At 37.4% G+C, this 14,178-nt stretch overlaps 1 protein-coding gene across 2 annotated transcripts; it reads left to right on the forward strand.

Annotated features, from left to right (window-relative positions):
* Positions 1-4,882: 4,882 nt before the first annotated feature.
* LOC145224716 (putative pre-mRNA-splicing factor ATP-dependent RNA helicase DHX32) lies at positions 4,883-12,844 on the forward strand. 2 transcript variants are annotated; one of them, XM_080091278.1, is made up of 15 exons: positions 4,883-5,445; positions 5,663-5,967; positions 6,349-6,453; positions 6,780-6,871; positions 6,938-7,066; positions 7,360-7,705; positions 7,887-8,006; positions 8,084-8,227; positions 8,426-8,557; positions 8,614-8,740; positions 8,803-8,963; positions 9,083-9,236; positions 11,483-11,673; positions 11,748-11,920; positions 12,145-12,844. In XM_080091278.1, the coding sequence occupies exons 1-15, from the start codon at positions 5,388-5,390 to the stop codon at positions 12,542-12,544; spliced, it is 2,637 nt and encodes an 878-aa protein (XP_079947404.1). In that variant the 5' UTR covers positions 4,883-5,387; the 3' UTR covers positions 12,545-12,844. The 2 variants fall into 2 exon arrangements, with proteins under 2 accessions (XP_079947404.1, XP_079947403.1); XM_080091277.1 differs by having other exon boundaries at positions 4,884-5,445; positions 5,660-5,967.
* Positions 12,845-14,178: the final 1,334 nt, after the last annotated feature.

Raw genomic sequence — 14,178 nt, forward strand, 5'->3', positions numbered from 1 at the left:
AACTATATTGCACATGTTAAAAAGTTTCAGAAAAAATACGATGTCAGATTTATTTGGCAAGTGTTTTGTTGTGTGCTGTTTGTTCGAACATCGGGCAATTCAGGTTTTCGAACTTTTAAACTCTTGTTTCCTTCGCAGTTTTCTCGAACACTCGTGGTCCAAACATATTTATCACTGAAACAGAATAAATTATAACTTAAAGATACAATAGGCCTACAAGGAGGTAGCAACTAACACTTATATTATTCCTTGCGAAAGTATGCCCACAACAACATTTAGGATGAATAATGTTTAGTTTTTCGTAAAATTACTTCGCGTGGGAATGTTCCAAGGCATAGTCAATTTAAGTCAATTCAAAATGTTATTTACATGGTGACTTAAATTGTCATTGATGAACGGTTTCGTAAAACAGCAAGAACATCAACAGTGCCGGATTAAGGGTCTGCTGGCCTGTAGGCACATTCTATAAGTGGCCCGAAAATCAGGGTTGCTAAATAAAAAATTAGAATTATCAGTGTTGCCAAATCATTTAAAGTGGCCTGGATTTTTGACTGGCCTGTAGGCACGTGCCTACTTTGCCTAATGGTTAATCCAGCACTGGACATAAAAAAACCCATTGGTTATCAAGTCAAGTGTCGCGTTATTTGAATGATGCTTGAAGTATTCTGGGTGTATTCTGCCGCAGGATCGCAACCGACTGCACATACCTGGGTACAGCCGGTGGTGTAGAATGGAACCCGCATGCAGGTTCTGCTGTCCAAATGAAACCCGCCTATACGGAAACACCAGCGCGGTTCCTCGGAATGTTTCCTGTAATCCCGTAGGCAGGCTCGGTGTCCCGAGGACAATCACTGATATCGATGGGACGTTGGAAGGGAATGACCGTTCTCGCACTGGTTGGCAGATCCGAAAAACCAAATCCTACGATTTTTTACTCTTTTTATGTGTGACTAGATAATTTTGGTCATGTGTATGATTGACAAAACTAATAAACAAGTATTTAAAAACAAACAAACAATAAAACCACATTGAATAAAACTGTGGGGAAGAGAATGAGAAACGGGGAGCAGAGAAAGATAAGTGGGGAAAAGAAGAAAATGGGTAATGCTAAAAGCAGAAAAGGGAAATTTTGTGTTTTCTAAAATAGGGAAAAACAGGAAAAGGACAAAATTTCTTGTTTCATCCACGAGATTTCGAAAAACGGAAAAGCAGAAAAACAGGCTTATGCCGTTTTAACGCGTTAAGATGAAAAATTATTTAGCGATTACGTTTCTAATATCAATTGTATCAAAATCCAGACAAGCAGCAAAATGGAAAACGCTTTTTTAATTGTTTTTTCATGCCATTATGGCTCGCAAAATCTTTTGAAAGCTATTCAATAGAGTTCTACATCAATTGTATCAAAATATAGGAAAAGCAGAAACGGTACGGGGCGTGAGACCCTCTTTGTGACGCAATTTATATACGTCACAAACAAGCTTTTACAACCAAAATAAAGTTGTGCGCGAACAATCGCCTTTTCGATAAATGACAATGATCTGGCGTATAGTTATTTTTCCCGTTTTAACATGGTAACTCTCCTTTTACTGCACTACCGCGATTATGCAAAGCATTATTAGTTTTTACATATTTTGATTTGCGTCGCCATTATTGTGTTTATAGTAGGGTTAGACCTATATTTTACCACAAACGCATAAACTGCTTTCCTATCTGATATTCTCAATTGCTAGTGTGGGTATCTTGTTAAAAAAAAGACCATAAGACATTCATGGGCGCAATTTGTTTGGCATAGTTCGTAAAACTAGCTAGTCTACCAATGGAATATAGCCTAAAGCAGGGGTGGGGAACCTACTCAGTACTGCGGGCATGAATTGCACAACATTTTCGGGCGGGCCAAATATTTTTTTATGTTCAAATTCCGTGTAATGTTCGAATTCCGTGTAATAATACCCTAAGCACACAAGTGATTTTATATTTCATAGCTCCAGATTGGATTTTTTCTTTGCTGTTACTTGTTTGCAACAAACAAGGCTTACAGGTTCATCACTTAATTCGACTAAAATCTGTCCATTCTTTCTGGAACACCCTAGCTCCATTTAAAACTAACACCACATGGCAAATGATTTGTTACTGGAAGAAGAGACAATCGAGTGACTGTTACGTCACAAATACAGCAAGTGGTTGAATGTGTGGCAATTTTAATAAGTTTGGCGTCAAATATAGAAATGTCGAAGTCTTTTCAAGTAAATATTTGTACATAAACATTTTATTATTGTTTTTTTATGCTACGTTTTATGCTGTACTTTAACAAAATTGTGACGCGGGCCACTTTCAAAAGGCAAGCGGGCCGCAGGTTCCCCACCCCTGGCCTAAAGTAACAGAATTCAATGTGGATTAATGTAATTTTGTACCAAGTCCAAACATATTACAGACCAACTGATGAACGGTTCACTGCATTTGTGCAGTAACCTCTCAAACTCGCTGTATTGGCCGAGTGGGCCTTTATGATTTTGCTTTTGTGCTTTAAAAGTTCTGTTTAATCTGCATTCCATGTGATTATTTTGAATTTCTTAAACTGTCTCATAAACTTAAAGAAATATTGTTGTTTTTCTTCCATTTGCATACATCATATGGCAGTTGTGCAGTTTAGCATCCGGTTTCCAAACCCTTTTAAACCTTATTCATTTTTTATTAAAATGTGAAGCGCTTGTATGTGTATGTCGTCCGATATTATAACCATAGAGTACTTAATAAAATTTGGCAAGGATCTCTTAACTGTAAAATAAATTGTCGCAAACTTTTCCAGTGCGTCTTTTCCTTTTCATTTTTGGCCAAATCTGGTCTTCCTATGGTAAACAAAGACCTAACAATCTTTGATCGGTTTGTATAATGACACCCCGGAATACAACACTTGAAACGGGCGGATCTTACCCGGGTTATCCAAGCGTGACCGATCTGCCGATATATTTTGTGCAAAATCACAAAAAACATATTGAATATTACAAAAACTACAAAAAGTACATGCAGGAGAACATGTAAATAAAATGTACGCAAAAAGATTAGAATAGTACCTAATAAGAGATATAGAGTACAGCACCTGCACACTATTTTCGGGCAAAACTTTTAAAAAAAGATCGTTCGTACAAAAACGCATTCAAAAATTAAACCTTTTCTATTTTTAAGTTTTTTGGGGTTTATCAGCACAAATTTTAAATCTATGTTTAAAAAGTCAAAATCATCTACCAGTTTAAACAGCTAACTGATGTGCGACTTGTGTCGTTTTGTGTGACATAAGGGCGATGTGTTGCAAATCTACTCACATAGGGATGGACCGAAGCTTCGGTCTGACGTATTTATTCGGCCGAATCAGTCAAATAGTACGGTTCGGGTGGAATAAGTTTGTTTCGATTGGCCCAAAAGGCCAAGAGCCATATTTCTGTCATTATGGACAACAGAAAATCTCTTAACACCATAGCTCACGTTAGCCGCGCATTCAACTAATTTTCGATAGTTGCCGCAAAGAGCACTAACATCTGTTTAAAACGGTAGGCTATATCTCCAGAAATGCTTACGGGTAGGACTATAGGGAATGGTTCAGGTATTATCATTAAAAATTCAATAAAACGAACTTAAAAACGAACTCAGAAACTTCGGTGCACCAAAGAAATTAGGTCTTTAGAGTCTAAAGACTCAATTTCTCAAACTGTGTGCCGTGAGAGATTTCCAAGTGTGCCGCGAAATATTTTTTTTTTGAAGTGCAAACATCCTCTAGTGTTTTAGGCCTTTACGGCGATATACTGGTGGGCATAACAAAGTTTTAAAGCCCATATTTTGTTATTGGTAATAAAAAGCATCCTTACCCACCACAATAAAGTTGAAAGTTAACTTAATTATAAGCTTATGATCAACTTCTGTTGCGTTTGCCTGCAAAGTGTGTCGTGGAAGGAAATTTTAGTTCTTTAATGCGCCGCATGGTAAAAACGTTTGAGAACCACTGCTTTAGACATACAGGAAACTCATACCCTGCAAGCCTATATAACTTACATCCTAACATTAAACAAAATTGTGTTGCATTGGGATAATGGTTCAAAATTCTGTTTCCAGCATTTTTTGTAAAATATTGTGGTATTGGTACTGGTGATCGAACGGGATGCAGTCAATCGTCTCATAAGTTTTGTGATTGTTTTACTAAAACATTTTCAGCCTGAGCAAACGCATAAAAGCCGTAAGTACGGACCTGAAAATAGGGACCACAGAAAATAGTATTAGTTTAACAAGTTCAAAAGACTTGCCTGCTGAATCGATAAAGTTAAAAAAACAAAGTTGCTTGCATTGTGTATTTACATTTGTTTGCATAACGTTTATTTTCGCACCAAAGTTTCGACGGCATTTGTACAATTGAGTTCATAAATCGCATTGACTGTTTTTAGTTTCAGCTGTTTCATTTCACTGCGAACTAAAACTGAATTTTTTTTTCTTCAACTGTGATACTTTGTGCGCACTTGTGCAATTCCAAGAAAAAAGTTTGGAAATGTCCTACAAAAGTAACGCAACAAGATAATATAAAGAGTGGAGATATTGTGTGCCTGATTACAGTCCAACGCACCAGTTTCACAGTTAGCTAGGGAGCACGGAGGCTTAATGTCTCATTAACGTTTAATTGTAAATGTAAACACAAGTATAAATCTAAACTTTGTCGGTTTATTTTTTAAATGACTCGTAAAGCTTGATTTAAAGTTGAGGGGTTGAATTTCCAAACAGCGCCCGTCCCTTGTTCCAAACAGAAGGTGGAGAGAAGTAAGAGAAAAGAGTGAGCAACGACAGAGAGGCACGCTGTTAAACATTAACTTGCGCGAGACTGGCTCGATGGCTCACACAATAGCTTCAAGTCCTTGCAATAGCTTCACAATAGCTTCAAGTCGGTGTATGATGGACGCATTTCAAGTATCGGAAAGCTTGTATAGCGTTAAGCAGTAGCCAGCCGTTATACAGATTAAAAGAATCTGCTTCAAATGAGCTGTAAAGTAAGAAAACGCGATTTTAAAGTTGATTTGTTCTTTGTCGAGAAACCCAAATACAAAAGGAACAAGTTGATAGAGGCTGTAGATATTGTATTACCTTTATAACAGAACTATAGCATGGTTAAAGTGCAGTTGACATTTTCTTCTTAATAAGTTTAACTCATACGTATTAGAACGCCAGAAACTCTCTGCGGATTCAGGGCAACACAGTAGCCTATAATTAACAGTCAGAAGACCCGACGAACGTTTCTATTGTAATTGACACGTGTATTATTCAGTACCAACAGCGCACACGTCAGGGCCTGCCTGACGTTTTACAAAGACACACATGATTTCAAACCATAGAAGATACCACACTGGTAATAAATGAATGAGTTACTAGAACATTGGTCTTTGGAAGATGCTTCTTCAGTGGAAGGTGAAGGTGAGGTCTTTTGTGTGTAAACTCAACTTGTAGGTTATGTTATGTAGATGCCTTTAAATTTGTCTACGGCGATACGTTTCAGCCTTGGATTAGCCAAGTCAACACCTTAGTCAAATAATCGAAAGCTAAACGCATGTTGTTTTTGTGCTACACTACCCACATGCCACGTCCCTAATATGATAAACCACACCAATACGCTAAGCTAATTCTACAGAAGATTTCTCCGAAACGGCACTACACGACACAGTACCCCCAAATACCGAAGTTAAAAATGCCGAAGATCAGGACGCACTGAGTGACCTCGAACAGTTGGAACGCCGTCTAAGCGATGCCTCAATTGAGAAAAATGGTTTAGAGATAAATCCATTTGATGGCCTCCCATATTCATCTATTTACTATGAGTTATTGGACAGAAGAAAAGCATTGCCTGTATGGAAAGCAAAAGACGATTTTGTATTAGCAGTGGACGAAAGTCCCATTGTGCTTATAACTGGTCGAAACGGGAGTGGCAAGAGTACACAGGTTAGTATCATATGTATGTATTGTTGTCGATTTTTTATAAACTTAGGGCAGTGCTTCTCAAACTTTGTTTTATTGCAACACCCCTGGAAAAGTTTTGTGGACTTGTGACGCACCAACAAATAAAAGTTAATGAGGAAACATATTATTAAAGTTGTGTTTATTGGTACAATAACAAAAAGCCACGAAACGGAACTATTCTGCGACACCCTTAGAAAATTGAATCGACGCACAGTTTGAGAACTACTGGCTTAGGGTGTCATGTTTTTAAAATCCTTCAATTACCCTGTATTTACTGTATTTCCCAATTATCATCGTTTCGGTTTTGCTACATTTTTTGCCGGATCTGAATAAATAGACAAAAGCTATCCGGTTTGTTTTTAGATTCCACAATGGTGTGCTCAGTTTGCACGCGAGTCAAATTTTCAGTTCGGGTCAGTGGTAAGCTCCCAACCAAATGCAATCTCTGCAATCTCTCTAGCTTCACAGGTAACGTCGTGTAAAGAGGTTTTTTCTATGTAACTATGTTAAGAAAGTTATGTTAACTAGGATCGCATAGTTAACTAGGAAGCTTAATTCAGTGTCGGTAAGCACCAGGTCGTGACTCGGTGTTGTCCGTCAGAAGTTTTTTACCGGGCCGTTTACTTTTTCAGGTTAAATGCTTTAAAACAATTTTTTCCCAGGAATGATTCAGTTCAAGTATGTAATACATAACTTGTATGATCTGTAACCAATTTTCGTTGCTAATCATTTTTGTAACACGGTCCGCAGAGCAAAAAAGGTTACCAGCTACTGACCTAATTAATAATATTCAGGTTGCACAAGAAATGGACTTCACAAGTGTTGGGAATGAGGTAGGATATGATGTTCCACACTTACTCTGCGCCGGAGATGAAACTATTCTGAAGTAAGAAAGACTATTGTTTTAGAAAAACTTTCTACAGATATCCTTATTTGAGTGCGTGATTTTTAGATTCTGCACAGATGAAATTTTGTTGCAAGAAATGGGAAATGACCCATTGCTACTAAAATACGGGTTTGTTGTAATTGACGAAGTTCAGGAACGGACAGTATCTACAGACATTCTCCTTTCATTACTCAAGTAAAACGTTGTTTATTATCAATTACAAGGGTTTCGAACATTACTTTGTAATCAAAGTTTAAACTGACAAATTATTGGCCATTTTTACTGTGCTACTTATTCCATTTGACTCAGCGAATTGTTTACCTGCAATCAGTTAACTTACAACTAATGGTACTTGTGGTATAACATACGAAGTTTAATACTTTCTGTTGCACATTTTATTGATCGGTAAATGAAGAGAGCACAAAGACAGTTCAAAAAAAAAATCTTGCTTGCAACCATTTTAAACCTTAGGATTTCTTTTCGTACAGGGTGGTAACAACAATGCGAGAAGATTTGAAACTGATTGTTATCAGTCATACGTACGAGATGCCGATACTAGAGGACTTTTTTGAAGGTGTTCCTATCGTCGATTTACACTTTTTGGAAGAGGATGTATCTTGTGAACATAGCAACCATTCCTTGTCGGTTTCTAAGGAGGACGAAGAAAAGCGGAGACGTGAAAGAATTGAAAACGAACGGATGCGACAATTGGACATTACGTATTTACCCTTTGAAAAGGAGTGTGTATGTTCACAGGCTGTAAACTTGGCACTAAAACTTCACGCAAATCAAGACACAAGAGGAGATTTTATCATATTTTTGCCCTCTAGATCGGTAAGTCGAACACAATTGCACTTGAATTCGAACATTGATTGTTTGTTAGGTTAGTGCACAATTGTTTGTTTTTTCAGTCATTTCTTACCTAGCGACTTAGTTTATATCCAATTATAGATGTTATCCTGTCATGTTTCCATACACTATTAATAAAAGTTTTCTCGTTTTTTCTCGTTTTAAGCTGGTTGAAAAGGCTAGTGAGGAGATTGTGCGACGTTCGGCAATAATGTCTGTTCGAGGGGAATGTGGAGAAGTCCAAGTAGTTATTCTTTATCGAGATCTTGAATATGGAAAGCAGCAGGTAATTGTGGCTTCAAAATTTTTGATTTTCCAAATCAGCTAACAACTTGCCATACATTTTCATGTCTTGTACGAAAGGCAATGTACGAACGCTTCAGTGGATCGACCGACGAGCAAAAGCTGGTGAACCGTCGAATTATTTTAACCGACAGTGTTTCCGAATCTTCGTTTTCCGTGGAAAACATTGATGTCTTGATTGACAGTGGTTTGCAATATGAAATGGTAAGAGTTGTGTAATCCACGGAGTTATATATAGAAATCTAATCTACCAAGTCGACTATAAGTTCATAGGTTAAAGTTTAGCAAATAAATTTAGTTTCACAACTTGCGTACAAACATAAGCGCACCATTGCATGCGGTTATTCGTTTTGTATCAACATTGGGTGCAAGAAATAAAGTTATCGGAAAATTATTTTAAAGGTTTACAACTGTCGCATTCGTACGTATTCTTCAAGTAAAAAGCTTATATCACGAGACAGCACGAAAGCACGGACGGAGAAATGTTCTTTGAGGGGAAGTATTTACAGACTTTACTCCCAGGAAACTTACGAGGTACATGCCTTTCGTCGAATGAAATCAATTCTGTGCTTTAATTAAAATTATTTCAGAAAATGGATAATCGTAAAAGATCTCCGATTACGCAAAGTGAACTAACCTCAAAGATTCTTTTAATCAAACGACTTTTACCAAGACTGAATATCTCCTTTGCTCAACTTCAACTTATTGAACCACCGGGTACTTAAAGATTGTTGTTCGCTTTTTCGACTTGTTTTTGCAAAATTAATTTCTATCATCAGATCCCGAGTCATACATGATGGCTTTGGAAGAGTTGGACTATCACGGAGCTTTGGATGAAAATGGAAACCTTTCCGATCTTGGATTGGTTTTAAGCGAGTTTCCTCTTTCGATTTCTCAAGCAAAGACTGTAATATCAAGTTGTGGCGAAGATTGTACCCAGGTTGTGATATTTACTGAAAACAGCGCAGACCACCAATATAAAAAGTTGAATTAATCCGTAGTTGAAACTAAAGTATTAAAACATGAGTTGTAAGTTATATTACGTACAAAACAATTTAGGAAATATTGACCATCATTGCAATGCTGACATCTCCCTCGTGTTTTGTGTATCCCAATAATCTACAAAGCGATACAACCAGGTGCCATAAACGCATGGAGCATCAGGCTGGAGATCACTTCACGCTTCTCAACATATATCAACAATTTATGAAAAGTAAGTTTTGCACCTTTCCATGTCATATTTTTTTTTCGTCTAACGCGGATTTGTTCCCACGTTTTGGTCAAGAAAAAATAGTTCAAACTTTTTCAAATTTACACACATTATAGATATTGGTCTAAAGATGGTCCATGTGAATTTTGACTCCGTTTGATCCCTCGGTTCACCCACAGCACCCAAAACGTGAAATTTTTATAACGGCTATACTTGCTAAAGCAGATGATTCTGGAGTTTCATACTTTTTTTGATTGGTACATTGCAGCGCATTTTAAAGTATTTTGTAACTTGAAGTTGTATATATCCATTTTCACCCCTTTACCCCCAAATATTTGTTTGTTTGTTCACATGTTAATGAGGTCAGAAGTACAAGACTTGACCTGCTGAAATTTTAAACAGCTGTGGATAGGGTGCTCCTTGTTAACAAGCCAATTGGCTGTTAAAAATTTCAGTGCAATCGGCTCTACTCTTACAGCCCCAAATATGTTTTTACATGCTGTCTTTTGTCAAATTTGTGCTCGCTCAGTGCACAGCTGACGCAATGGGAGTGATTGACGATAGTGGCGCATGGAAAAAATGCCTCTGCTTCACGCATGAACGCAGTCGCCACTTGACCATTTTCTCACTGGTTGGAATTAAGATGTTACGAATTACGATGTTAGTTATATTGCGCTGTAAACGTTAATGTAGGTCAACTTATTCGTGTTTCGAAACGCAGAGCGACAACGCAGCACGATTTGTTACACCTGTGTAACGTGACTTCTCAAACTGAAAGCGTTAATAAAACTGTTTCAGAACAGGTTTTGGACATAAAAAGCCCAGCTAAGCAATCGTATTGTTGGTATGTAGAAACTTAACGGCGCCAGGGAAGGCCATGTGCGGATTAAAAATTATAATTCAACAAACAAAGGGCTATTAAGGAGAAAAAATGTTGAAACTGTGTTAAAAGTTTAAATAGTTGGACTCATCCATTTTCCACCTCGCGAAAACAATGCGCAACTCCATGTCGAAAAAAGCCCAATTGGGCGCGAAAAGCGCAAACCTGCCCACTGAAAAGCGGACATCTCGACCTCGCGCATAACTGGACGTTCTATCAGGCAGTCTTTTTGCACTGTGCAATTAAGATGTGTTTGTAGATCATTTAAAAACGTTAGTTATGCAATTGTTGTATCACGCAGTTTTGCGTCTTATGGCGGTTAACGACAGGCCCCTCATGTCGCGATCGGCACCATATCTTTATCTAACAACATTCGCACGCCGCGAGACAATGATCGCTGACGGAAATGAAACCGTGAAAAATCGACGCTAACCTCTGTTGTCTGAAGCTTTGTGTTGACCCCAGCCACGGGAAAAAATGTTGCCCCCATATAACATTTGATGAAATTAGTTGTCGTTGATTTATAAAAATTTACTACACAAGTTTACTTGAGTAGATTATTTGCCATGATTCGACAGTGTTCCTTCTCCTATGTCAGTTTTCTGGCTGATTTTGTAACTGTTACAAAACAAAAGTTTATGAATATTTCTTTAATACGCCAAATGTCATCTGTGCAATTCAAATTCTTACCTAGCATATGCATGCCCCATTAATCCTGTTACGAATTCAAAATATATGTGTGTGTGGGGACCCATTGGTTTTTGCTTGCAAAAACAATTATGTTATAACAGGCCACAAAACTATTGGTACCATACTGAATGTATCCATCAAATATATATCCCTTACAATTATAATGAATGGTGCGTAAATATGGCAAATTTTCTGTAAAATGGAATATATAGGAAAACCACTATTCCAGTTTAACAATGATTGTGCCCTATTTTTACTGTTACCAAATCGCATATGCACATGTGTGGGGACCCATTAGATTATGCTTGCAGAAACAATTATGTTATAAAGTGCCAGGAAAAAGATAGGGACCCAATGAAATGTAGGTGCCAAATATATATCCATTATAAATATAATAAATGGTATATGTGATACATCGTTAAATATGATGTAGTATAGGTTGTATAAACTGGCAATATATAGGAAAACCACTATTCTAGTTTATGCTTGTTACATTTCGGAATCAACAATCCATATCGCTAAAAAAATCTCATTAAGGTTATCTTTGTTCTGACATCTCTACGACTCATGTAAGTTCCAAATTTTAACTTTAAAAAACATGTTTTTCCAAATATAGCGAGTAACAAATTAAACTCGAAGGCGCTGTATTAAACTCGAAGGCGCTGTATTGAATTATCAGATGGAATGTCCGAATATTGGTGCAGCAAACAACACTTGAATTACAATTCTCTACAACTGGCTGCAAAGAAACGCAAGAAGCTTTTATCAATCATGGAAAGTCTTGAGTTGCCCATAAGTGGGCCAGTGGACGATCCTGATTTGTTGGAAAGTAGTGTGAAGAAAGCTTTATTGGCTGGATATTTCATGCAGGTTTGTCACAATGTCAAAACATCGGAACAGTTTTAGTAACATGTGCAACTGATTAACCATAAGTTTTGTGATAGATTGCATGGAACACTGATGGGTGTGGAAACTATCACATTATTCGGGATCGGCACGTTGCTCGTATTCATTCAAACTCTCACTCAAATCGACAACCTGAGTGGATTATTTTCAATGATTTCGAACTGGACGAAAATAGCTACATCTCGATAGTCAGTGGAATTACTGCTAAGTGGTGCGTTTGCATTAAATAAAATTAGGGTGTAATATTTTTTTACTTTTTCTGAACAGTTTTATTTTTTAGTCAAGTTGTTAGCATTTAGTCATTTTCCCAAAAGTACCAAATCACGTTAATGGCTTTGTACTTTAGAGTCTTTCCTTGATCGTGTAATATTAGCTGTATTATTTTATTTATCGTTCAGTATTCTTGCTTAAAAGCAATATACTTATGTTTGTCAGGATTGTTGATATTGTCCCACGAAGCTATTTGCTTAATTTACCACATTCGGAGAGCAAAGACATCATTCTTAAAACTGTGGAATGTTTGCGCTTGTACAAAAGTGAAGAAACTCCGGAGTCGCTTTCCAGTGAAAACTTTAACCTGAGCGATCAGCGTCGATATCATTACAGGCATCACGCCCATGATTGTTTGGAACCGGAAGTTGCTTCTTCCTCTTCAAAAAACGCCATTGACAATTCTTTAAACAACAACGAGAGCAAAGTGGGTAATAGCGTTCACGATTTTGACGACACTGATGTTATTACGCAAACAGTGAGGGATGTCACCTATGCATACAACAAAGCGTCGGACTATTTGAGTTCAGATACATCAGCACAAAGTCAGTGTTGTATTCAGTAATTTTAGTCAATTTTTTTGTTCCATGGCCGAGTCGATTTTTTGAAATAGGTTTTCGTTAGTTGTACAGTTTCTCGTTTCTGATGAATTCAATATTGTAGCATATTTATCGCCCACTGTTAAAGGTTATACTGTGTACGAGTAAATATTTGCAAACTTGCCGAGTTTGACTGATTGTGGTGCAATGCTTTCAATCCTAATAATGACAAAGTTGTGCAATGTTTTCGTGTCTAGAAATTGTTTATCATTGTTTCTAAACATGTACGTACGCTGTAATTAACGTCAATACAAAAGCTTCGATAGACAAAATGCCCTGTGTGTAAAGCGGCCGCTATGCAGCCTGTATTAGTGCAACAATGTTTAAATCAGTGGTTATTAACCCTTTTTTTCACTGCGTCCTGGGTTCGAATCCCAATCAAGATTTTTTATGCCTAACTGGGACAGGAGCGTCGTACGATTCGGCCAAGTTCCTGTCCTTGGCCCTTTTTCTTCAACGCACCATCTAACTGCAAGATAAAAGCGCCCCCAAGAAGTTGTAATCAGACCGAAAATCTCACCATCGTCTCGCGAAATACTTAGTTTTACGAGGGTAATCGATGATGGCTCACTGACACAGGTTAAATTGTCCTAAATCAGTGGTCTTCAACCTTTTTTATAGGCGACCCCAATTTAAGGGAAAATGAAATCAGAATTTGCATGCGACCCCATTTTTATCAACACTGAGAAAAATGTTTTAAGTAATGCTGAACCGAAAGAACAAGTACACAAACTGTACATAATTACAAACAAATATGGCGATACAAAAGTATTACGAAAAAAGTTTTTAAGGCGTTTCATTTAAGACATAAACCCAATTTTCGGAACACAAACTTGTCAAATTGTTCAACATTTAGTTTGCAATGTTAGTGAGATGGTTGCGCCTGTATACTGTCCACAAGTTTTTGAAGTCGCGGCTTGACTTTGCACAAGCTTAACCGCATGTCATGCTCCACTTCCAATCGATTACGATGTTTCGTTTCTAATACACTCGCTGCACTAAATCCTGCTTAACACAGCCACGTGGTTGAAGACGGGATTAGAAAATTTTGACATAGTTTGGTACGTTACATAAATAACGTTCTGGTGTCACCTCAAATAATACAAACTTATAGTGTTGAGTCATACACGTTGTCCAAACCCATTGTTACGCGATAAAGGCATTTTGTGTTTTTTCACTACCACGATTTAATTCCAACATGAGGTAGCAAGCTGTACCACAAAACAAGAGCAAAAGTAAAGGAACGATCTAAAGGAAACATAATGCGATCTAAAGGAACATAATATTAGTTTTATTTTCTGTAATCAAGCTTAAAATGCAATAAATTAAAGCGACTTATTGCGACCCCAGAAAAAGTTTAGGCGACCCCTTGGGGTCGCGACCCATAGGTTGACGACCACTGTCCTAAATGATAAGCTATGATTACCATAAATATGTGACAACTTCTGGCAACAAGCATAGGTAAATATTAAATGCAATACAATTTCATAGCAGTTTGTGTATGCTGTATGCGTGTGTATGGTGGATGTGTGTACGTTTGTGATTACTTGGATGTTACGTGGGAAACTTGACCGTTTATCAAAGGATGTATGAGCTGTTT

The sequence above is a fragment of the Phallusia mammillata genome, chromosome 4 (genome assembly GCF_965637545.1).
Source record: "Phallusia mammillata chromosome 4, kaPhaMamm4.hap1.1, whole genome shotgun sequence".
In the NCBI taxonomy this organism is placed as follows: Eukaryota; Metazoa; Chordata; class Ascidiacea; order Phlebobranchia; family Ascidiidae; genus Phallusia; species Phallusia mammillata.